The sequence below is a fragment of the Electrophorus electricus genome, chromosome 7, assembly GCF_013358815.1.
Source record: "Electrophorus electricus isolate fEleEle1 chromosome 7, fEleEle1.pri, whole genome shotgun sequence".
Taxonomy (NCBI): domain Eukaryota; kingdom Metazoa; phylum Chordata; class Actinopteri; order Gymnotiformes; family Gymnotidae; genus Electrophorus; species Electrophorus electricus.
In genome coordinates, this window is record NC_049541.1 from 14,300,800 (window position 1) to 14,322,378 (window position 21,579).

At 38.7% G+C, this 21,579-nt stretch overlaps 8 protein-coding genes across 8 annotated transcripts; 4 read left to right on the forward strand and 4 right to left on the reverse strand.

Annotated features, from left to right (window-relative positions):
- The first annotated feature begins 1,909 nt into the window (after positions 1 to 1,909).
- Positions 1,910 to 3,089, forward strand: LOC113569523 (LYR motif containing 5a). The gene is made up of 3 exons (XM_035528624.1): positions 1,910 to 2,011; positions 2,366 to 2,440; positions 2,531 to 3,089. The coding sequence occupies exons 2-3, from the start codon at positions 2,396 to 2,398 to the stop codon at positions 2,741 to 2,743; spliced, it is 258 nt and encodes an 85-aa protein (XP_035384517.1). The 5' UTR covers positions 1,910 to 2,011; positions 2,366 to 2,395; the 3' UTR covers positions 2,744 to 3,089.
- Positions 3,090 to 3,421: 332 nt separating this feature from the next.
- LOC113580967 (sodium-coupled monocarboxylate transporter 1-like) lies at positions 3,422 to 6,918 on the reverse strand. Its single transcript, XM_035528145.1, has 13 exons — positions 6,910 to 6,918; positions 6,632 to 6,697; positions 6,465 to 6,516; positions 6,295 to 6,362; positions 5,857 to 6,011; positions 5,569 to 5,709; positions 5,328 to 5,457; positions 5,079 to 5,167; positions 4,817 to 4,926; positions 4,651 to 4,718; positions 4,478 to 4,564; positions 3,594 to 3,898; positions 3,422 to 3,501 (listed from the first exon to the last, which is right to left on the reverse strand). Exons 1-13 carry the CDS (start codon positions 6,916 to 6,918, stop codon positions 3,495 to 3,497), a joined length of 1,287 nt encoding a protein of 428 aa, XP_035384038.1. The 3' UTR covers positions 3,422 to 3,494.
- A 252-nt stretch (positions 6,919 to 7,170) lies between these two features.
- LOC118241635 (LYR motif-containing protein 5A) lies at positions 7,171 to 7,971 on the forward strand. The gene is made up of 2 exons (XM_035527733.1): positions 7,171 to 7,281; positions 7,372 to 7,971. Exons 1-2 carry the CDS (start codon positions 7,237 to 7,239, stop codon positions 7,582 to 7,584), a joined length of 258 nt encoding a protein of 85 aa, XP_035383626.1. The 5' UTR covers positions 7,171 to 7,236; the 3' UTR covers positions 7,585 to 7,971.
- A 291-nt stretch (positions 7,972 to 8,262) lies between these two features.
- On the reverse strand, positions 8,263 to 11,759 carry LOC118241696 (sodium-coupled monocarboxylate transporter 1-like). The gene is made up of 13 exons (XM_035528146.1): positions 11,751 to 11,759; positions 11,473 to 11,538; positions 11,306 to 11,357; positions 11,136 to 11,203; positions 10,698 to 10,852; positions 10,410 to 10,550; positions 10,169 to 10,298; positions 9,920 to 10,008; positions 9,658 to 9,767; positions 9,492 to 9,559; positions 9,319 to 9,405; positions 8,435 to 8,739; positions 8,263 to 8,342 (listed from the first exon to the last, which is right to left on the reverse strand). Exons 1-13 carry the CDS (start codon positions 11,757 to 11,759, stop codon positions 8,336 to 8,338), a joined length of 1,287 nt encoding a protein of 428 aa, XP_035384039.1. The 3' UTR covers positions 8,263 to 8,335.
- Positions 11,760 to 12,011: 252 nt separating this feature from the next.
- Positions 12,012 to 12,812, forward strand: LOC118241688 (LYR motif-containing protein 5A). Its single transcript, XM_035528080.1, has 2 exons — positions 12,012 to 12,122; positions 12,213 to 12,812. Exons 1-2 carry the CDS (start codon positions 12,078 to 12,080, stop codon positions 12,423 to 12,425), a joined length of 258 nt encoding a protein of 85 aa, XP_035383973.1. The 5' UTR covers positions 12,012 to 12,077; the 3' UTR covers positions 12,426 to 12,812.
- A 291-nt stretch (positions 12,813 to 13,103) lies between these two features.
- Positions 13,104 to 16,599, reverse strand: LOC118241697 (sodium-coupled monocarboxylate transporter 1-like). Its single transcript, XM_035528147.1, has 13 exons — positions 16,591 to 16,599; positions 16,313 to 16,378; positions 16,146 to 16,197; positions 15,976 to 16,043; positions 15,538 to 15,692; positions 15,250 to 15,390; positions 15,009 to 15,138; positions 14,761 to 14,849; positions 14,499 to 14,608; positions 14,333 to 14,400; positions 14,160 to 14,246; positions 13,276 to 13,580; positions 13,104 to 13,183 (listed from the first exon to the last, which is right to left on the reverse strand). Exons 1-13 carry the CDS (start codon positions 16,597 to 16,599, stop codon positions 13,177 to 13,179), a joined length of 1,287 nt encoding a protein of 428 aa, XP_035384040.1. The 3' UTR covers positions 13,104 to 13,176.
- Positions 16,600 to 16,858: 259 nt separating this feature from the next.
- Positions 16,859 to 17,841, forward strand: LOC118241686 (LYR motif-containing protein 5A). Its single transcript, XM_035528078.1, has 2 exons — positions 16,859 to 16,962; positions 17,053 to 17,841. The coding sequence occupies exons 1-2, from the start codon at positions 16,918 to 16,920 to the stop codon at positions 17,263 to 17,265; spliced, it is 258 nt and encodes an 85-aa protein (XP_035383971.1). The 5' UTR covers positions 16,859 to 16,917; the 3' UTR covers positions 17,266 to 17,841.
- LOC118241685 (sodium-coupled monocarboxylate transporter 1-like) lies at positions 17,713 to 21,317 on the reverse strand. Its single transcript, XM_035528077.1, has 14 exons — positions 21,250 to 21,317; positions 21,083 to 21,134; positions 20,913 to 20,980; positions 20,475 to 20,629; positions 20,187 to 20,327; positions 19,946 to 20,075; positions 19,697 to 19,785; positions 19,435 to 19,544; positions 19,269 to 19,336; positions 19,096 to 19,182; positions 18,300 to 18,517; positions 18,116 to 18,219; positions 17,935 to 18,023; positions 17,713 to 17,862 (listed from the first exon to the last, which is right to left on the reverse strand). Exons 4-14 carry the CDS (start codon positions 20,579 to 20,581, stop codon positions 17,734 to 17,736), a joined length of 1,272 nt encoding a protein of 423 aa, XP_035383970.1. The 5' UTR covers positions 20,582 to 20,629; positions 20,913 to 20,980; positions 21,083 to 21,134; positions 21,250 to 21,317; the 3' UTR covers positions 17,713 to 17,733.
- Between the last annotated feature and the right edge of the window lie 262 nt (positions 21,318 to 21,579).

Sequence of the window (21,579 nt, forward strand, 5' to 3'; positions counted from 1 at the left end):
AAAGTAACGAAAAAGAGTTCGGCATCATATCAATATACCACCAGGCACAAATGACTTAATTGTTTATCATCTGAAATTACTCAGTTATTACTGCTCTCCCCAACAATCACTAAAAAAAATCCACACTTTTATTTGGACTGTGGTACTGTACTAATGTTCTTCTCTGTAGCCAGGTCAGTGAGTGGATTAGTTCCTTGAGAGTAGTGTTTTGATTCTAATCTAGTACATGCCCCCTGCATCTAGGCACAAATTTACAGGCTTCAAAGTAATGCTCCCCCACCTCAACTTCCTTCAGACTTCATCCTGCCTTCTAAAACTGAGAAACCTGCACAACCTGTGTCAGATCGTGTGAACAAGCCTGTGCACCATGATTGTGTCTTTGAGTATGTCCTCCTCGCTAATGTATTTGGCTGGGACCATTAAGTCAACTATGAATTCCATTGCAAGTTGTTAAAGCAATATTATTTGATCTCCTCTTAATTTTATTCCAAGACCTTTATTATTTTCTCTTAGTTATGTATTGGGTTTTATTTCCCCTTATTTTTAAAACTGTGTACATGGTTAGTGAAAGAAACCAAATGCACTTATATGCTTTACAAAGTTTAATATTGTCATTGAAAGAAAGACAAAAGAAAATTTAGACGTAATTACTTCTTCTGTGCCATAAGTAATCACTTCTTCTGTGCCAAGCTGGGGCATTCCTGACTTTAGTTGAATCTTATACATGGCCTACTCTGCCTGGCCTGTTAAAAGTAATTGCGATGGCTTTTGCCAGTTCTGGGATGCTTTAGTCTGTTGCTGAACTGGTCATCACAGGGTATGGCAATCACATGTGGCTGAAGTGAAGTGTTGGGGACCCCACGTGATCTCTGGGCTGCAGGTCGGCCACTGTGTGCAGCCATCTCTTCATGGTGACGTCTTATCACTGGCAGAAAGTGACTTGATTGTTTCCTTGAAGAGGTTTCTCCATATCTGACATAAGGCTTAACATCTGGGTCCTTCACCGAACTCTCAGCCATGCCCTGGTTTGCCAAAAACATATCGTTCAGTATAATCACTGGCAGCTTGTTAGAGGTCTTTTGGATCTTGGGGAATTTGGTTGCTGGCGTCGTTGTTGCCATATGCTGGGTTTTCTCCTTTTTTTGTAGACCTCCAACAATGTTAGGAAAGCGATAATGCCCTTCCACAGCATTCTGTGGGGCCAGGAAGGAGCAGTTCTTACCAAATGAACCACCTTTCATGTTGGTATCTAAAAGAATAAAGAATGTGAGAACATTAGATAATTGTAGCACAGAAGCAAGGGACCCTTAAGGCTAGGACTTCAGCATAGATATTTGAAGTTATTAAATTTAATCAAAACTTACCTGTTTGTGTATATTTGAATAAAATATTCCAATAAGATCACTGTTGATCGTTGGGATAGTAATATAAAAGCTAGCTAAACACTGTAGCGCTGTATTCCGTTGTAAACACCGAGTGCCAAATGATGATGGAATCTCCGAAAGAAAACTTATCAAAGACGCACATTATTGCGCCATAGACTCGCGCTGTTACGTAACTACACCTTAAGGATTCTGCGACCGTCTCTAAATATGATTTGCTTTATAGGCCGTGCAGTCAATACCAATTATGTCACGTGATTTTCCCTTCTCTCACACGTTGTTTTATCTGACGCTTTTATCCAGAGCGACTTACAATTATGACTTGAGTACAACTTGGGCAGTTGAGTGTTAAGGGTCTTGCTCAGGGGCCCAAAAGTGGCAACCTTCCGATTACAAGTACCTTAAGCATTGAGCTAGAGAAAGGAGCACGTGCAAGGATAATAACTTGCAGAATTTTTTTTTTATTTTATTTTAAGAGTAACACATTTCAATCTACAATCTATCTGTTCAGACCTTTACATTGAAAACTGATCCAGGTGGATAGACGCATATTGTCCACGTGATTCTCAGAAAGGAAAACACTAGCTAGCTAACTAGCTAACAAACTAACCGTTTGTGTTGAAACTGAGGTGAGTATTTACAACCTCATGATACGTTTCGTGTCACATACATAAATATTTCAGAGACACAAGTGAATTTACTATTGCTTTTAATCGCAGTACTCCACAATATATTAGTTATTCACATCATATAGCAGGTACTAACGCCCAGAGTATTTCGCATAGGCTAAGCTAGCTAGGTATCTGGTGAAAACACTAAGCATCAAGTATAAGTAGTAAGAACAACATAGCTAGATAGCTAACGCTAGTTAACTAATGGTTTTTAAAACCAACTTTCGTTAGAGTATAGGAATGTAGGAAATGCATCATGAACACTAATTGTTAATCATCTTTGTCTTGGTTTTCTTTTAATTTCTGTAAAAGATTAATTAATAACTAGGGGGGAGGAAAGAAATGACCAACCCACTGAGGGGAGAAGTTATCAGATTGTACAAGAATGTAAGTGAAATTGAATATATATCCTAGCCTCAACTAATTTATGCTTCTGTGTGTTTTATTTATTTGTTATTGTTTGTTTTGATCTAAAAGCTTCTCTATCTTGGAAGAGATTACCCAAAAGGCACTGTATACTTCAGGGAGCGCTTAAAAACAGCTTTTATGAAGAACAGAGATGTCACCGACCCTGAGAAGATCCGAAAGCTTGTTGATCGAGGGGAGTTTGTAATTAAGGAACTCGAGGCCCTGTATTTCCTTAGGAAATACAGAGCGATGAAGAAACGATATTATGACCCCGAACACTAATGCCTCTGCTTCTCATACAAAGAATGGGACAAAAACACAAACTCTCATTAATAAACTTTATTTAGACATCAGTAGCATTTGAAGATCAAAAGGCTGTTGGCGTAAAGGATGGTGTTTATCTCATAAAAAAATCTACTACTTATAATAGATACAATCCTTGGTAAAACAAGGGTCACAACATACAAATTATCCATATAATTTGTTTAGGGTGGCATCATTTATGTACATTGCATGTCATTGTAAAATTGTCATTCTACCCAAGTGAAAACTACCATTTCTTGTAAATAACTGCCCTATATTTATGATGGTGGAACGCAGCAATTACAGAAATGTGTTTTTAAGAAGATAGCTTTCCTGGTTTCATGTGTATTTTAAGGTACTCTATCAGTTAAAATGCTGAAAGGTGAAAAAGTGATGGTTTATTGTACAAATATAAGATGTATTCACTGTAAAAACAAAACAAGTGTCCTATGTTAGGGTTCTACGGGACTGATATTTTGTGATGTCTAACTCAACATCACAAAATGCAATGTTGGTGTTACCAGATTTCTTCTCATACTTCCCAACCAGGTCAAGTTTATCTGCGTTTCTTGTGGCCTGGAAGTAAGGATAAAATAACATGCAAAAATTGTAACACAGACAAAGATAAAATATAAACTTTACACCCACCTTCTGCTTTAGAGTTTTGTAGAGTTTGTAGCAGGTTAAATCCTCCTTCACTACCGTCAGCCCTGGTTGCAGTTTTAGAGTTCTACCCCCTGTGTAGGTAGAATACAAGGGGGAAAACATGAACTATCTTTTTTACTTAGAAGTATTTTTCAGTTGTGGTAAATGTAAAGTTATTCATTACCTGAAAGCAAACTCACTGCCAGCCCCACAGCTATGACAACTAAGGTCCCCACAGGGCAGAAATACAAACTTTAGGAACCCTCCCCACCTGTCCAGGGCTTTGTTCTGCTGGGCTGAGGTGATGTAGCTTGCCTGTGTAGGGTACCTGGTCCAGTTTGTTAATGCAGCCTCAGCAATAGTGAAGTTACAGCCATGTGTTTTCAAAGTGAGAGGCCTGGTATTCGCAGGTAGGGGGTGATAGACCTGGGCTCCTATACATACCCAGAGTGATATGGCTAGTCCACTGACCAGCCCAGCCAAGCCTCCCTACAATACATACCCATGTTAGACTCTTAATAATAAATAATACACTTCTACAAGTTTTTCTTTATATGCTACTGCTTGTCTACAAAGCATCTACATCAAAGATTTCTCCTGTGTGTTCTCATACTTAGAGCACTACCTCATCATAAGAAAAACAAAGCCTATTTTCTGAACCTCAGCTCAGTCCCACAACACCTTCACATTGTGGTTCAGAACTCAGCCTGGTGGTTCAATTCAGAGCCTTGACCTCATGACACCTGGCATGTCTTTCCTTAATAAGATCTAAACATGCCCACAAAGGAAAAATCTTGCTTGCCTTAGTGTTATTTTCCTCAATGTGTAAATGAGCTTCACTTAAAGTTCTATTGACCGATCCCTGAACTCCTGCCATTCTATCTGCACTTGTACTCTTTGAAATGTTTCTTTGGCCTTGTATGTGCACTTGCAAAAATTAGGATAAATTGTAGGTTATAAATCCCAGATTCACTGTACATTTTGTCACTTTCACTATTACCATTTACACCATTTTGTAAGATGCTCTGAATAGACTGACTGCCAAAATTAATGACTGTAATCACTGACTTTTGAATTTGCACAGGGAAACAGGATGCCTAAAACAAAAAGGCCAAGGACAGGTCCGCCAATGGTGCCAAAGATGCTAATAGCCGCCTGTAAAAGAAGGCACAGATCAGAACAAGAACATGCCAAACCGCTACTCAGATGATAGAATTTGTTTCTAATAAATAAAAGTTTACCTGTAGTAACCCCCCCATCAAAGATGCAAGACCAGCCATTCCAATGCACAGAGCTCCATAGAAAATGCCTGTGACGTCATACATGGAGCCATTGTACAATAAAAGCTTCATGTGCAGCACTGGCTGTGGCATGTTGTCATGTAAATGCTATTGTTTCCTTACTCACTCAGTCCTTTTGATGTCCAGATGAGCTGTTGCTCGGAAAAGCTGAAATATGGTCTTATCAGATCTGTAACTGTCACTGCAGCTAATGCATTCACACTGGAGGATACTGTGCTGAAGCAGGCAACAGGAAAACACACATCAAGTGCATACGTAGTAGTGACTTAATACATGGATATGCTGTTTGTGCTTTTCTGGATCCACTTCACGGTTACCACAGTGTGGGCTGATTGGGTCAAGTGAACGTGTGCTTATAGAAATCTAACCTTAATGTGCCACTGTACACTGCTGCCACGAACAGACCAGGAATACCTGGATATGCTCTCAAGATGTCCAGCACAAGGTAAGGCATGAGCTTCAAATTACACAAAAAGTTGTAAAAACAGGTAATTGGACATGTGGTATATCATATCCAGTCTATGGCTACTAGCAGGCTTTACAGATCACATTAGATAGGACTAATTGATATTTATTATTATTATTAGACTGTTCTGTTTCTTTCACAGATCTGTTACCTGATCTTGAGTATTCACGCGTTTCGCTGTCCATGGATCGCAGTTCTTATAAACGGAGTACAAACACAGTCCGCAAAATATTGAACACAGATTGATGGTCCACAGAGACACTAAGTTCACATACAGTGACCTGGAAAGAAATACAAACCCAGTTTATTCTTAGTTTACATTATATATTGGGATGGTAAAACATGGTAGTCACTTGATGCATAAGGAGTGCCCTGTGGAGTTTGTTGCTCACATTTTTGCATGGAACAGGGACTTGCAGGATACGTATCTTTGCACCTGAGTTTGGTTAATACCATAAGCACTGGTCCAAAGGAATGCACCTCCAATTATGACAGTCCAAAATGTGTGCCTTCTCAGAGGGTTAGGGTCAAAGCTTAGGGGAAGAGATATATAAAAAAAAGACAAAGACTAATGTTCCCTGGGAATGTTTTACAGTGTTCCAAGACCTGTCCACCATATTTAACTGACTCCCATACATTGACTTATATAGTGATATTATAACTGTCATATTGTAACTCACTCCCATATGTTGAGACGGCCTCCCTGGGCAGAATCACTAATGATGATGGAAACTCCACCCTGTAGCAGCACAGACTGGATAATGACGGCCAGAAACCCAGCCACCATGATGACCACCTGGAATGCGTCAGTCCAGACCACTGCTTTCAGGCCACCCTGCCATATAATGGAAGCAGTTTGACATTTCTAAGTGCTGTATATAGGAATGCTTTAATTATGGTTTCATCAGAGACTCTTAGCCCTTTTAGCATATGCACTGCTGCATAGATCTTGTACATTTTTTATTTATTTAATCAGAATATTATGCATCGCTTTTAAACTATAACCACAAGCAAACTAATTAAAGACCTATTGTAAAATTGTTAACACTAAGAGAATGTTGACTGCTTTCAGTTGAGTCTTATGAAGTAAGTCACTTATATGTTGTAAGTAAACTTACCAAGGTGCAATAGAAAGTACAGACCACTCCAGTTGAGATTACAGCTCCCCATAGATGTATGCCACTGACTAATACATGGAGGAAGAGGAGAGAAGTTCACTTGACCTGAACTGAATGTACTTTTTTGAGTACACCAAGTACACCATGTACTTTACACACAAAGATCCCACCTTGATTTAAAGCCAAAGCTGGTGCATAGATAACCAGACCAGTGTACAGTAGCTAAGGAATGGGGGAAAAATGCAATATTTACTTAGTGCAACCAATGATCATTTCCCAGTTTGTTCAGAATAAGATCTGTAGTGAAATAGAGACTTGTGCCATTGTGAGCACTTACTGTCTGAATTATGAACAACACTGTCCCAAACAGCCGAATTGCTTTGTCAAACCGCATCTCCAGGTACTGCAGGGACACAGAATCAAAAACTCATGACAATAATTCTATATGTTAAACACAAGTACAAAATGAATGATCATTTTGTTTGCTTTTGAGTATGTTTTTGTGAGAGAAGCAAGCTGTAATATCGATAGTGTGGTATCAATAAATAATTCCTGAATTAGGATTATGAAATGACAAGGGAAAGTTGCTACTATTTTTAATGGAACAGGAATTACCACATTCATATACAAAGACAATGTGAAAGTCAGTCCCAACTAACAGAAAAAGGCTTTAAATTTTAATAGATTTAAAAACATCATGTTTCAGTGAATAATGAAAGAACCATAAGGCTAAGCTAGCTAGGTATCTGGTGAAAACACTAAGCATCAAGTATAAGCAGTAAGAACAACATAGCTAGTTAACTAATGGTTTTTAAAACCAACTTTCGTTAGAGTATAGGAATGTAGGAAATGCATCATGAACACTAATTGTTAATCATCTTTGTCTTGGTTTTCTTTTAATTTCTGTAAAAGATTAATTAATAACTAGGGGGGAGGAAAGAAATGACCAACCCACTGAGGGGAGAAGTTATCAGATTGTACAAGAATGTAAGTGAAATTGAATATATATCCTAGCCTCAACTAATTTATGCTTCCGTGTGTTTTATTTATTTGTTATTGTTTGTTTTGATCTAAAAGCTTCTCTATCTTGGAAGAGATTACCCAAAAGGCACTGTATACTTCAGGGAGCGCTTAAAAACAGCTTTTATGAAGAACAGAGATGTCACCGACCCTGAGAAGATCCGAAAGCTTGTTGATCGAGGGGAGTTTGTAATTAAGGAACTCGAGGCCCTGTATTTCCTTAGGAAATACAGAGCGATGAAGAAACGATATTATGACCCCGAACACTAATGCCTCTGCTTCTCATACAAAGAATGGGACAAAAACACAAACTCTCATTAATAAACTTTATTTAGACATCAGTAGCATTTGAAGATCAAAAGGCTGTTGGCGTAAAGGATGGTGTTTATCTCATAAAAAAATCTACTACTTATAATAGATACAATCCTTGGTAAAACAAGGGTCACAACATACAAATTATCCATATAATTTGTTTAGGGTGGCATCATTTATGTACATTGCATGTCATTGTAAAATTGTCATTCTACCCAAGTGAAAACTACCATTTCTTGTAAATAACTGCCCTATATTTATGATGGTGGAACACAGCAATTACAGAAATGTGTTTTTAAGAAGATAGCTTTCCTGGTTTCATGTGTATTTTAAGGTACTCTATCAGGTAAAATGCTGAAAGGTGAAAAAGTGATGGTTTATTGTACAAATATAAGATGTATTCACTGTAAAAACAAAACAAGTGTCCTATGTTAGGGTTCTACGGGACTGATATTTTGTGATGTCTAACTCAACATCACAAAATGCAATGTTGGTGTTACCAGATTTCTTCTCATACTTCCCAACCAGGTCAAGTTTATCTGCGTTTCTTGTGGCCTGGAAGTAAGGATAAAATAACATGCAAAAATTGTAACACAGACAAAGATAAAATATAAACTTTACACCCACCTTCTGCTTTAGAGTTTTGTAGAGTTTGTAGCAGGTTAAATCCTCCTTCACTACCGTCAGCCCTGGTTGCAGTTTTAGAGTTCTACCCCCTGTGTAGGTAGAATACAAGGGGGAAAACATGAACTATCTTTTTTACTTAGAAGTATTTTTCAGTTGTGGTAAATGTAAAGTTATTCATTACCTGAAAGCAAACTCACTGCCAGCCCCACAGCTATGACAACTAAGGTCCCCACAGGGCAGAAATACAAACTTTAGGAACCCTCCCCACCTGTCCAGGGCTTTGTTCTGCTGGGCTGAGGTGATGTAGCTTGCCTGTGTAGGGTACCTGGTCCAGTTTGTTAATGCAGCCTCAGCAATAGTGAAGTTACAGCCATGTGTTTTCAAAGTGAGAGGCCTGGTATTCGCAGGTAGGGGGTGATAGACCTGGGCTCCTATACATACCCATAGTGATATGGCTAGTCCACTGACCAGCCCAGCCAAGCCTCCCTACAATACATACCCATGTTAGACTCTTAATAATAAATAATACACTTCTACAAGTTTTTCTTTATATGCTACTGCTTGTCTACAAAGCATCTACATCAAAGATTTCTCCTGTGTGTTCTCATACTTAGAGCACTACCTCATCATAAGAAAAACAAAGCCTATTTTCTGAACCTCAGCTCAGTCCCACAACACCTTCACATTGTGGTTCAGAACTCAGCCTGGTGGTTCAATTCAGAGCCTTGACCTCATGACACCTGGCATGTCTTTCCTTAATAAGATCTAAACATGCCCACAAAGGAAAAATCTTGCTTGCCTTAGTGTTATTTTCCTCAATGTGTAAATGAGCTTCACTTAAAGTTCTATTGACCGATCCCTGAACTCCTGCCATTCTATCTGCACTTGTACTCTTTGAAATGTTTCTTTGGCCTTGTATGTGCACTTGCAAAAATTAGGATAAATTGTAGGTTATAAATCCCAGATTCACTGTACATTTTGTCACTTTCACTATTACCATTTACACCATTTTGTAAGATGCTCTGAATAGACTGACTGCCAAAATTAATGACTGTAATCACTGACTTTTGAATTTGCACAGGGAAACAGGATGCCTAAAACAAAAAGGCCAAGGACAGGTCCGCCAATGGTGCCAAAGATGCTAATAGCCGCCTGTAAAAGAAGGCACAGATCAGAACAAGAACATGCCAAACCGCTACTCAGATGATAGAATTTGTTTCTAATAAATAAAAGTTTACCTGTAGTAACCCCCCCATCAAAGATGCAAGACCAGCCATTCCAATGCACAGAGCTCCATAGAAAATGCCTGTGACGTCATACATGGAGCCATTGTACAATAAAAGCTTCATGTGCAGCACTGGCTGTGGCATGTTGTCATGTAAATGCTATTGTTTCCTTACTCACTCAGTCCTTTTGATGTCCAGATGAGCTGTTGCTCGGAAAAGCTGAAATATGGTCTTATCAGATCTGTAACTGTCACTGCAGCTAATGCATTCACACTGGAGGATACTGTGCTGAAGCAGGCAACAGGAAAACACACATCAAGTGCATACGTAGTAGTGACTTAATACATGGATATGCTGTTTGTGCTTTTCTGGATCCACTTCACGGTTACCACAGTGTGGGCTGATTGGGTCAAGTGAACGTGTGCTTATAGAAATCTAACCTTAATGTGCCACTGTACACTGCTGCCACGAACAGACCAGGAATACCTGGATATGCTCTCAAGATGTCCAGCACAAGGTAAGGCATGAGCTTCAAATTACACAAAAAGTTGTAAAAACAGGTAATTGGACATGTGGTATATCATATCCAGTCTATGGCTACTAGCAGGCTTTACAGATCACATTAGATAGGACTAATTGATATTTATTATTATTATTAGACTGTTCTGTTTCTTTCACAGATCTGTTACCTGATCTTGAGTATTCACGCGTTTCGCTGTCCATGGATCGCAGTTCTTATAAACGGAGTACAAACACAGTCCGCAAAATATTGAACACAGATTGATGGTCCACAGAGACACTAAGTTCACATACAGTGACCTGGAAAGAAATACAAACCCAGTTTATTCTTAGTTTACATTATATATTGGGATGGTAAAACATGGTAGTCACTTGATGCATAAGGAGTGCCCTGTGGAGTTTGTTGCTCACATTTTTGCATGGAACAGGGACTTGCAGGATACGTATCTTTGCACCTGAGTTTGGTTAATACCATAAGCACTGGTCCAAAGGAATGCACCTCCAATTATGACAGTCCAAAATGTGTGCCTTCTCAGAGGGTTAGGGTCAAAGCTTAGGGGAAGAGATATATAAAAAAAAGACAAAGACTAATGTTCCCTGGGAATGTTTTACAGTGTTCCAAGACCTGTCCACCATATTTAACTGACTCCCATACATTGACTTATATAGTGATATTATAACTGTCATATTGTAACTCACTCCCATATGTTGAGACGGCCTCCCTGGGCAGAATCACTAATGATGATGGAAACTCCACCCTGTAGCAGCACAGACTGGATAATGACGGCCAGAAACCCAGCCACCATGATGACCACCTGGAATGCGTCAGTCCAGACCACTGCTTTCAGGCCACCCTGCCATATAATGGAAGCAGTTTGACATTTCTAAGTGCTGTATATAGGAATGCTTTAATTATGGTTTCATCAGAGACTCTTAGCCCTTTTAGCATATGCACTGCTGCATAGATCTTGTACATTTTTTATTTATTTAATCAGAATATTATGCATCGCTTTTAAACTATAACCACAAGCAAACTAATTAAAGACCTATTGTAAAATTGTTAACACTAAGAGAATGTTGACTGCTTTCAGTTGAGTCTTATGAAGTAAGTCACTTATATGTTGTAAGTAAACTTACCAAGGTGCAATAGAAAGTACAGACCACTCCAGTTGAGATTACAGCTCCCCATAGATGTATGCCACTGACTAATACATGGAGGAAGAGGAGAGAAGTTCACTTGACCTGAACTGAATGTACTTTTTTGAGTACACCAAGTACACCATGTACTTTACACACAAAGATCCCACCTTGATTTAAAGCCAAAGCTGGTGCATAGATAACCAGACCAGTGTACAGTAGCTAAGGAATGGGGGAAAAATGCAATATTTACTTAGTGCAACCAATGATCATTTCCCAGTTTGTTCAGAATAAGATCTGTAGTGAAATAGAGACTTGTGCCATTGTGAGCACTTACTGTCTGAATTATGAACAACACTGTCCCAAACAGCCGAATTGCTTTGTCAAACCGCATCTCCAGGTACTGCAGGGACACAGAATCAAAAACTCATGACAATAATTCTATATGTTAAACACAAGTACAAAATGAATGATCATTTTGTTTGCTTTTGAGTATGTTTTTGTGAGAGAAGCAAGCTGTAATATCGATAGTGTGGTATCAATAAATAATTCCTGAATTAGGATTATGAAATGACAAGGGAAAGTTGCTACTATTTTTAATGGAACAGGAATTACCACATTCATATACAAAGACAATGTGAAAGTCAGTCCCAACTAACAGAAAAAGGCTTTAAATTTTAATAGATTTAAAAACATCATGTTTCAGTGAATAATGAAAGAACCATAAGGCTAAGCTAGCTAGGTATCTGGTGAAAACACTAAGCATCAAGTATAAGCAGTAAGAACAACATAGCTAGTTAACTAATGGTTTTTAAAACCAACTTTCGTTAGAGTATAGGAATGTAGGAAATGCATCATGAACACTAATTGTTAATCATCTTTGTCTTGGTTTTCTTTTAATTTCTGTAAAAGATTAATTAATAACTAGGGGGGAGGAAAGAAATGACCAACCCACTGAGGGGAGAAGTTATCAGATTGTACAAGAATGTAAGTGAAATTGAATATATATCCTAGCCTCAACTAATTTATGCTTCCGTGTGTTTTATTTATTTGTTATTGTTTGTTTTGATCTAAAAGCTTCTCTATCTTGGAAGAGATTACCCAAAAGGCACTGTATACTTCAGGGAGCGCTTAAAAACAGCTTTTATGAAGAACAGAGATGTCACCGACCCTGAGAAGATCCGAAAGCTTGTTGATCGAGGGGAGTTTGTAATTAAGGAACTCGAGGCCCTGTATTTCCTTAGGAAATACAGAGCGATGAAGAAACGATATTATGACCCCGAACACTAATGCCTCTGCTTCTCATACAAAGAATGGGACAAAAACACAAACTCTCATTAATAAACTTTATTTAGACATCAGTAGCATTTGAAGATCAAAAGGCTGTTGGCGTAAAGGATGGTGTTTATCTCATAAAAAAATCTACTACTTATAATAGATACAATCCTTGGTAAAACAAGGGTCACAACATACAAATTATCCATATAATTTGTTTAGGGTGGCATCATTTATGTACATTGCATGTCATTGTAAAATTGTCATTCTACCCAAGTGAAAACTACCATTTCTTGTAAATAACTGCCCTATATTTATGATGGTGGAACACAGCAATTACAGAAATGTGTTTTTAAGAAGATAGCTTTCCTGGTTTCATGTGTATTTTAAGGTACTCTATCAGGTAAAATGCTGAAAGGTGAAAAAGTGATGGTTTATTGTACAAATATAAGATGTATTCACTGTAAAAACAAAACAAGTGTCCTATGTTAGGGTTCTACGGGACTGATATTTTGTGATGTCTAACTCAACATCACAAAATGCAATGTTGGTGTTACCAGATTTCTTCTCATACTTCCCAACCAGGTCAAGTTTATCTGCGTTTCTTGTGGCCTGGAAGTAAGGATAAAATAACATGCAAAAATTGTAACACAGACAAAGATAAAATATAAACTTTACACCCACCTTCTGCTTTAGAGTTTTGTAGAGTTTGTAGCAGGTTAAATCCTCCTTCACTACCGTCAGCCCTGGTTGCAGTTTTAGAGTTCTACCCCCTGTGTAGGTAGAATACAAGGGGGAAAACATGAACTATCTTTTTTACTTAGAAGTATTTTTCAGTTGTGGTAAATGTAAAGTCATTCATTACCTGAAAGCAAACTCACTGCCAGCCCCACAGCTATGACAACTAAGGTCCCCACAGGGCAGAAATACAAACTTTAGGAACCCTCCCCACCTGTCCAGGGCTTTGTTCTGCTGGGCTGAGGTGATGTAGCTTGCCTGTGTAGGGTACCTGGTCCAGTTTGTTAATGCAGCCTCAGCAATAGTGAAGTTACAGCCATGTGTTTTCAAAGTGAGAGGCCTGGTATTCGCAGGTAGGGGGTGATAGACCTGGGCTCCTATACATACCCAGAGTGATATGGCTAGTCCACTGACCAGCCCAGCCAAGCCTCCCTACAATACATACCCATGTTAGACTCTTAATAATAAATAATACACTTCTACAAGTTTTTCTTTATATGCTACTGCTTGTCTACAAAGCATCTACATCAAAGATTTCTCCTGTGTGTTCTCATACTTAGAGCACTACCTCATCATAAGAAAAACAAAGCCTATTTTCTGAACCTCAGCTCAGTCCCACAACACCTTCACATTGTGGTTCAGAACTCAGCCTGGTGGTTCAATTCAGAGCCTTGACCTCATGACACCTGGCATGTCTTTCCTTAATAAGATCTAAACATGCCCACAAAGGAAAAATCTTGCTTGCCTTAGTGTTATTTTCCTCAATGTGTAAATGAGCTTCACTTAAAGTTCTATTGACCGATCCCTGAACTCCTGCCATTCTATCTGCACTTGTACTCTTTGAAATGTTTCTTTGGCCTTGTATGTGCACTTGCAAAAATTAGGATAAATTGTAGGTTATAAATCCCAGATTCACTGTACATTTTGTCACTTTCACTATTACCATTTACACCATTTTGTAAGATGCTCTGAATAGACTGACTGCCAAAATTAATGACTGTAATCACTGACTTTTGAATTTGCACAGGGAAACAGGATGCCTAAAACAAAAAGGCCAAGGACAGGTCCGCCAATGGTGCCAAAGATGCTAATAGCCGCCTGTAAAAGAAGGCACAGATCAGAACAAGAACATGCCAAACCGCTACTCAGATGATAGAATTTGTTTCTAATAAATAAAAGTTTACCTGTAGTAACCCCCCCATCAAAGATGCAAGACCAGCCATTCCAATGCACAGAGCTCCATAGAAAATGCCTGTGACGTCATACATGGAGCCATTGTACAATAAAAGCTTCATGTGCAGCACTGGCTGTGGCATGTTGTCATGTAAATGCTATTGTTTCCTTACTCACTCAGTCCTTTTGATGTCCAGATGAGCTGTTGCTCGGAAAAGCTGAAATATGGTCTTATCAGATCTGTAACTGTCACTGCAGCTAATGCATTCACACTGGAGGATACTGTGCTGAAGCAGGCAACAGGAAAACACACATCAAGTGCATACGTAGTAGTGACTTAATACATGGATATGCTGTTTGTGCTTTTCTGGATCCACTTCACGGTTACCACAGTGTGGGCTGATTGGGTCAAGTGAACGTGTGCTTATAGAAATCTAACCTTAATGTGCCACTGTACACTGCTGCCACGAACAGACCAGGAATACCTGGATATGCTCTCAAGATGTCCAGCACAAGGTAAGGCATGAGCTTCAAATTACACAAAAGTTGTAAAAACAGGTAATTGGACATGTGGTATATCATATCCAGTCTATGGCTACTAGCAGGCTTTACAGATCACATTAGATAGGACTAATTGATATTTATTATTATTATTAGACTGTTCTGTTTCTTTCACAGATCTGTTACCTGATCTTGAGTATTCACGCGTTTCGCTGTCCATGGATCGCAGTTCTTATAAACGGAGTACAAACACAGTCCGCAAAATATTGAACACAGATTGATGGTCCACAGAGACACTAAGTTCACATACAGTGACCTGGAAAGAAATACAAACCCAGTTTATTCTTAGTTTACATTATATATTGGGATGGTAAAACATGGTAGTCACTTGATGCATAAGGAGTGCCCTGTGGAGTTTGTTGCTCACATTTTTGCATGGAACAGGGACTTGCAGGATACGTATCTTTGCACCTGAGTTTGGTTAATACCATAAGCACTGGTCCAAAGGAATGCACCTCCAATTATGACAGTCCAAAATGTGTGCCTTCTCAGAGGGTTAGGGTCAAAGCTTAGGGGAAGAGATATATAAAAAAAAGACAAAGACTAATGTTCCCTGGGAATGTTTTACAGTGTTCCAAGACCTGTCCACCATATTTAACTGACTCCCATACATTGACTTATATAGTGATATTATAACTGTCATATTGTAACTCACTCCCATATGTTGAGACGGCCTCCCTGGGCAGAATCACTAATGATGATGGAAACTCCACCCTGTAGCAGCACAGACTGGATAATGACGGCCAGAAACCCAGCCACCATGATGACCACCTGGAATGCGTCAGTCCAGACCACTGCTTTCAGGCCACCCTGCCATATAATGGAAGCAGTTTGACATTTCTAAGTGCTGTATATAGGAATGCTTTAATTATGGTTTCATCAGAGACTCTTAGCCCTTTTAGCATATGCACTGCTGCATAGATCTTGTACATTTTTTATTTATTTAATCAGAATATTATGCATCGCTTTTAAACTATAACCACAAGCAAACTAATTAAAGACCTATTGTAAAATTGTTAACACTAAGAGAATGTTGACTGCTTTCAGTTGAGTCTTATGAAGTAAGTCACTTATATGTTGTAAGTAAACTTACCAAGGTGCAATAGAAAGTACAGACCACTCCAGTTGAGATTACAGCTCCCCATAGATGTATGCCACTGACTAATACATGGAGGAAGAGGAGAGAAGTTCACTTGACCTGAACTGAATGTACTTTTTTGAGTACACCAAGTACACCATGTACTTTACACACAAAGATCCCACCTTGATTTAAAGCCAAAGCTGGTGCATAGATAACCAGACCAGTGTACAGTAGCTAAGGAATGGGGGAAAAATGCAATATTTACTTAGTGCAACCAATGATCATTTCCCAGTTTGTTCAGAATAAGATCTGTAGTGAAATAGAGACTTGTGCCATTGTGAGCACTTACTGTCTGAATTATGAACAACACTGTCCCAAACAGCCGAATTGCTTTGTCAAACCGCATCTCCAGGTACTGCAGGGACACAGAATCAAAAACTCATGACAATAATTCTATATGTTAAACACAAGTACAAAATGAATGATCATTTTGTTTGCTTTTGAGTATGTTTTTGTGAGAGAAGCAAGCTGTAATATCGATAGTGTGGTATCAATAAATAATTCCTGAATTAGGATTATGAAATGACAAGGGAAAGTTGCTACTATTTTTAATGGAACAGGAATTACCACATTCATATACAAAGACAATGTGAAAGTCAGTCCCAACTAACAGAAAAAGGCTTTAAATTTTAATAGATTTAAAAACATCATGTTTCAGTGAATAATGAAAGAACCATAAGGCTAAGCTAGCTAGGTATCTGGTGAAAACACTAAGCATCAAGTATAAGCAGTAAGAACAACATAGCTAGTTAACTAATGGTTTTTAAAACCAACTTTCGTTAGAGTATAGGAATGTAGGAAATGCATCATGAACACTAATTGTTAATCATCTTTGTCTTGGTTTTCTTTTAATTTCTGTAAAAGATTAATTAATAACTAGGGGGGAGGAAAGAAATGACCAACCCACTGAGGGGAGAAGTTATCAGATTGTACAAGAATGTAAGTGAAATTGAATATATATCCTAGCCTCAACTAATTTATGCTTCCGTGTGTTTTATTTATTTGTTATTGTTTGTTTTGATCTAAAAGCTTCTCTATCTTGGAAGAGATTACCCAAAAGGCACTGTATACTTCAGGGAGCGCTTAAAAACAGCTTTTATGAAGAACAGAGATGTCACCGACCCTGAGAAGATCCGAAAGCTTGTTGATCGAGGGGAGTTTGTAATTAAGGAACTCGAGGCCCTGTATTTCCTTAGGAAATACAGAGCGATGAAGAAACGATATTATGACCCCGAACACTAATGCCTCTGCTTCTCATACAAAGAATGGGACAAAAACACAAACTCTCATTAATAAACTTTATTTAGACATCAGTAGCATTTGAAGATCAAAAGGCTGTTGGCGTAAAGGATGGTGTTTATCTCATAAAAAAATCTACTACTTATAATAGATACAATCCTTGGTAAAACAAGGGTCACAACATACAAATTATCCATATAATTTGTTTAGGGTGGCATCATTTATGTACATTGCATGTCATTGTAAAATTGTCATTCTACCCAAGTGAAAACTACCATTTCTTGTAAATAACTGCCCTATATTTATGATGGTGGAACACAGCAATTACAGAAATGTGTTTTTAAGAAGATAGCTTTCCTGGTTTCATGTGTATTTTAAGGTACTCTATCAGTTAAAATGCTGAAAGGTGAAAAAGTGATGGTTTATTGTACAAATATAAGATGTCTTCACTGTAAAAACAAAACAAGTGTCCTATGTTAGGGTTCTACGGGACTGATATTTTGTGATGTCTAACTCAACATCACAAAATGCAATGTTGGTGTTACCAGATTTCTTCTCATACTTCCCAACCAGGTCAAATTTATCTGCGTTTCTTGTGGCCTGGAAATAAGGATAAAATAACATGCAAAAATTGTAACACAGACAAAGATAAAATATAAACTTCACACCCACCTTCTGTTTTAGAGTTTTGTAGAGTTTGTAGCAGGTTAAATCCTCCTTCACTACCGTCAGCCCTGGTTGCAGTTTTAGAGTTCTACCCCCTGTGTAGGTAGAATACAAGGGGGAAAACATGAACTATCTTTTTTACTTAGAAGTATTTTTCAGTTGTGGTAAATGTAAAGTCATTCATTACCTGAAAGCAAACTCACTGCCAGCCCCACAGCTATGACAACTAAGGTCCCCACAGGGCAGAAATACAAGTAAGAGAGGGAGTACCAATTATCAGCCAGCCAAGGTCTGTACAGATAAACAGATAAACATGAATGCATTGTGATGTAAAGTCCCTCCCATTATCAAACTTTAGGAACCCTCCCCACCTGTCCAGGGCTTTGTTCTGCTGGGCTGAGGTGATGTAGCTTGCCTGTGTAGGGTACCTGGTCCAGTTTGTTAATGCAGCCTCAGCAATAGTGAAGTTACAGCCATGTGTTTTCAAAGTGAGAGGCCTGGTATTCGCAGGTAGGGGGTGATAGACCTGGGCTCCTATACATACCCAGAGTGATATGGCTAGTCCACTGACCAGCCCAGCCAAGCCTCCCTACAATACATACCCATGTTAGACTCTTAATAATAAATAATACACTTCTACAAGTTTTTCTTATATGCTACTGCTTGTCTACAAAGCATCTACATCAAAGATTTCTCCTGTGTGTTCTCATACTTAGAGCACTACCTCATCATAAGAAAAACAAAGCCTATTTTCTGAACCTCAGCTCAGTCCCACAACACCTTCACATTGTGGTTCAGAACTCAGCCTGGTGGTTCAATTCAGAGCCTTGACCTCATGACACCTGGCATGTCTTTCCTTAATAAGATCTAAACATGCCCACAAAGGAAAAATCTTGCTTGCCTTAGTGTTATTTTCCTCAATGTGTAAATGAGCTTCACTTAAAGTTCTATTGACCGATCCCTGAACTCCTGCCATTCTATCTGCACTTGTACTCTTTGAAATGTTTCTTTGGCCTTGTATGTGCACTTGCAAAAATTAGGATAAATTGTAGGTTATAAATCCCAGATTCACTGTACATTTTGTCACTTTCACTATTACCATTTACACCATTTTGTAAGATGCTCTGAATAGACTGACTGCCAAAATTAATGACTGTAATCACTGACTTTTGAATTTGCACAGGGAAACAGGATGCCTAAAACAAAAAGGCCAAGGACAGGTCCGCCAATGGTGCCAAAGATGCTAATAGCCGCCTGTAAAAGAAGGCACAGATCAGAACAAGAACATGCCAAACCGCTACTCAGATGATAGAATTTGTTTCTAATAAATAAAAGTTTACCTGTAGTAACCCCCCCATCAAAGATGCAAGACCAGCCATTCCAATGCACAGAGCTCCATAGAAAATGCCTGTGACGTCATACATGGAGCCATTGTACAATAAAAGCTTCATGTGCAGCACTGGCTGTGGCATGTTGTCATGTAAATGCTATTGTTTCCTTACTCACTCAGTCCTTTTGATGTCCAGATGAGCTGTTGCTCGGAAAAGCTGAAATATGGTCTTATCAGATCTGTAACTGTCACTGCAGCTAATGCATTCACACTGGAGGATACTGTGCTGAAGCAGGCAACAGGAAAACACACATCAAGTGCATACGTAGTAGTGACTTAATACATGGATATGCTGTTTGTGCTTTTCTGGATCCACTTCACGGTTACCACAGTGTGGGCTGATTGGGTCAAGTGAACGTGTGCTTATAGAAATCTAACCTTAATGTGCCACTGTACACTGCTGCCACGAACAGACCAGGAATACCTGGATATGCTCTCAAGATGTCCAGCACAAGGTAAGGCATGAGCTTCAAATTACACAAAAAGTTGTAAAAACAGGTAATTGGACATGTGGTATATCATATCCAGTCTATGGCTACTAGCAGGCTTTACAGATCACATTAGATAGGACTAATTGATATTTATTATTATTATTAGACTGTTCTGTTTCTTTCACAGATCTGTTACCTGATCTTGAGTATTCACGCGTTTCGCTGTCCATGGATCGCAGTTCTTATAAACGGAGTACAAACACAGTCCGCAAAATATTGAACACAGATTGATGGTCCACAGAGACACTAAGTTCACATACAGTGACCTGGAAAGAAATACAAACCCAGTTTATTCTTAGTTTACATTATATATTGGGATGGTAAAACATGGTAGTCACTTGATGCATAAGGAGTGCCCTGTGGAGTTTGTTGCTCACATTTTTGCATGGAACAGGGACTTGCAGGATACGTATCTTTGCACCTGAGTTTGGTTAATACCATAAGCACTGGTCCAAAGGAATGCACCTCCAATTATGACAGTCCAAAATGTGTGCCTTCTCAGAGGGTTAGGGTCAAAGCTTAGGGGAAGAGATATATAAAAAAAAGACAAAGACTAATGTTCCCTGGGAATGTTTTACAGTGTTCCAAGACCTGTCCACCATATTTAACTGACTCCCATACATTGACTTATATAGTGATATTATAACTGTCATATTGTAACTCACTCCCATATGTTGAGACGGCCTCCCTGGGCAGAATCACTAATGATGATGGAAACTCCACCCTGTAGCAGCACAGACTGGATAATGACGGCCAGAAACCCAGCCACCATGATGACCACCTGGAATGCGTCAGTCCAGACCACTGCTTTCAGGCCACCCTGCCATATAATGGAAGCAGTTTGACATTTCTAAGTGCTGTATATAGGAATGCTTTAATTATGGTTTCATCAGAGACTCTTAGCCCTTTTAGCATATGCACTGCTGCATAGATCTTGTACATTTTTTATTTATTTAATCAGAATATTATGCATCGCTTTTAAACTATAACCACAAGCAAACTAATTAAAGACCTATTGTAAAATTGTTAACACTAAGAGAATGTTGACTGCTTTCAGTTGAGTCTTATGAAGTAAGTCACTTATATGTTGTAAGTAAACTTACCAAGGTGCAATAGAAAGTACAGACCACTCCAGTTGAGATTACAGCTCACCATAGATGTATGCCACTGACTAATACATGGAGGAAGAGGAGAGAAGTTCACTTGACCTGAACTGAATGTACTTTTTTGAGTACACCAAGTACACCATGTACTTTACACACAAAGATCCCACCTTGATTTAAAGCCAAAGCTGGTGCATAGATAACCAGACCAGTGTACAGTAGCTAAGGAATGGGGGAAAAATGCAATATTTACTTAGTGCAACCAATGATCATTTCCCAGTTTGTTCAGAATAAGATCTGTAGTGAAATAGAGACTTGTGCCATTGTGAGCACTTACTGTCTGAATTATGAACAACACTGTCCCAAACAGCCGAATTGCTTTGTCAAACCGCATCTCCAGGTACTGCAGGGACACAGAATCAAAAACTCATGACAATAATTCTATATGTTAAACACAAGTACAAAATGAATGATCATTTTGTTTGCTTTTGAGTATGTTTTTGTGAGAGAAGCAAGCTGTAATATCGATAGTGTGGTATCAATAAATAATTCCTGAATTAGGATTATGAAATGACAAGGGAAAGTTGCTACTATTTTTAATGGAACAGGAATTACCACATTCATATACAAAGACAATGTGAAAGTCAGTCCCAACTAACAGAAAAAG

What these genes read in the sequence shown, in the direction of transcription:
- LOC113569523 (XM_035528624.1), top strand. Translation starts at nt 2,396, where the DNA reads ATGACCAACCCACTGAGGGGAGAAGTTATCAGATTGTACAAGAAT. An exon ending in TTATCAGATTGTACAAGAAT is followed by an intron (nt 2,441 to 2,530) that starts GTAAGTGAAATT and finishes TTGATCTAAAAG; the next exon opens with CTTCTCTATCTTGGAAGAGA.
- LOC113580967 (XM_035528145.1), bottom strand. An exon ending in AGCTTTGGCTTTAAATCAAG is followed by an intron (nt 6,363 to 6,464) that starts GTGGGATCTTTG and finishes TCCATGTATTAG; the next exon opens with TCAGTGGCATACATCTATGG. An exon ending in TCCCTGTTCCATGCAAAAAT is followed by an intron (nt 5,458 to 5,568) that starts GTGAGCAACAAA and finishes ATTTCTTTCCAG; the next exon opens with GTCACTGTATGTGAACTTAG.
- LOC118241635 (XM_035527733.1), top strand. Translation starts at nt 7,237, where the DNA reads ATGACCAACCCACTGAGGGGAGAAGTTATCAGATTGTACAAGAAT. An exon ending in TTATCAGATTGTACAAGAAT is followed by an intron (nt 7,282 to 7,371) that starts GTAAGTGAAATT and finishes TTGATCTAAAAG; the next exon opens with CTTCTCTATCTTGGAAGAGA.
- LOC118241696 (XM_035528146.1), bottom strand. An exon ending in TGTTGTTCATAATTCAGACA is followed by an intron (nt 11,358 to 11,472) that starts GTAAGTGCTCAC and finishes CCCATTCCTTAG; the next exon opens with CTACTGTACACTGGTCTGGT. An exon ending in CTGGACATCAAAAGGACTGA is followed by an intron (nt 9,560 to 9,657) that starts GTGAGTAAGGAA and finishes ATGACGTCACAG; the next exon opens with GCATTTTCTATGGAGCTCTG.
- LOC118241688 (XM_035528080.1), top strand. Translation starts at nt 12,078, where the DNA reads ATGACCAACCCACTGAGGGGAGAAGTTATCAGATTGTACAAGAAT. An exon ending in TTATCAGATTGTACAAGAAT is followed by an intron (nt 12,123 to 12,212) that starts GTAAGTGAAATT and finishes TTGATCTAAAAG; the next exon opens with CTTCTCTATCTTGGAAGAGA.
- LOC118241697 (XM_035528147.1), bottom strand. An exon ending in AGCTTTGGCTTTAAATCAAG is followed by an intron (nt 16,044 to 16,145) that starts GTGGGATCTTTG and finishes TCCATGTATTAG; the next exon opens with TCAGTGGCATACATCTATGG. An exon ending in GGCCGTCTCAACATATGGGA is followed by an intron (nt 15,391 to 15,537) that starts GTGAGTTACAAT and finishes TCTTCCCCTAAG; the next exon opens with CTTTGACCCTAACCCTCTGA.
- LOC118241686 (XM_035528078.1), top strand. Translation starts at nt 16,918, where the DNA reads ATGACCAACCCACTGAGGGGAGAAGTTATCAGATTGTACAAGAAT. An exon ending in TTATCAGATTGTACAAGAAT is followed by an intron (nt 16,963 to 17,052) that starts GTAAGTGAAATT and finishes TTGATCTAAAAG; the next exon opens with CTTCTCTATCTTGGAAGAGA.
- LOC118241685 (XM_035528077.1), bottom strand. Translation starts at nt 20,581, where the DNA reads ATGGTGGCTGGGTTTCTGGCCGTCATTATCCAGTCTGTGCTGCTACAG. An exon ending in GGCCGTCTCAACATATGGGA is followed by an intron (nt 20,328 to 20,474) that starts GTGAGTTACAAT and finishes TCTTCCCCTAAG; the next exon opens with CTTTGACCCTAACCCTCTGA. An exon ending in GTGTACAGTGGCACATTAAG is followed by an intron (nt 19,545 to 19,696) that starts GTTAGATTTCTA and finishes TGCCTGCTTCAG; the next exon opens with CACAGTATCCTCCAGTGTGA.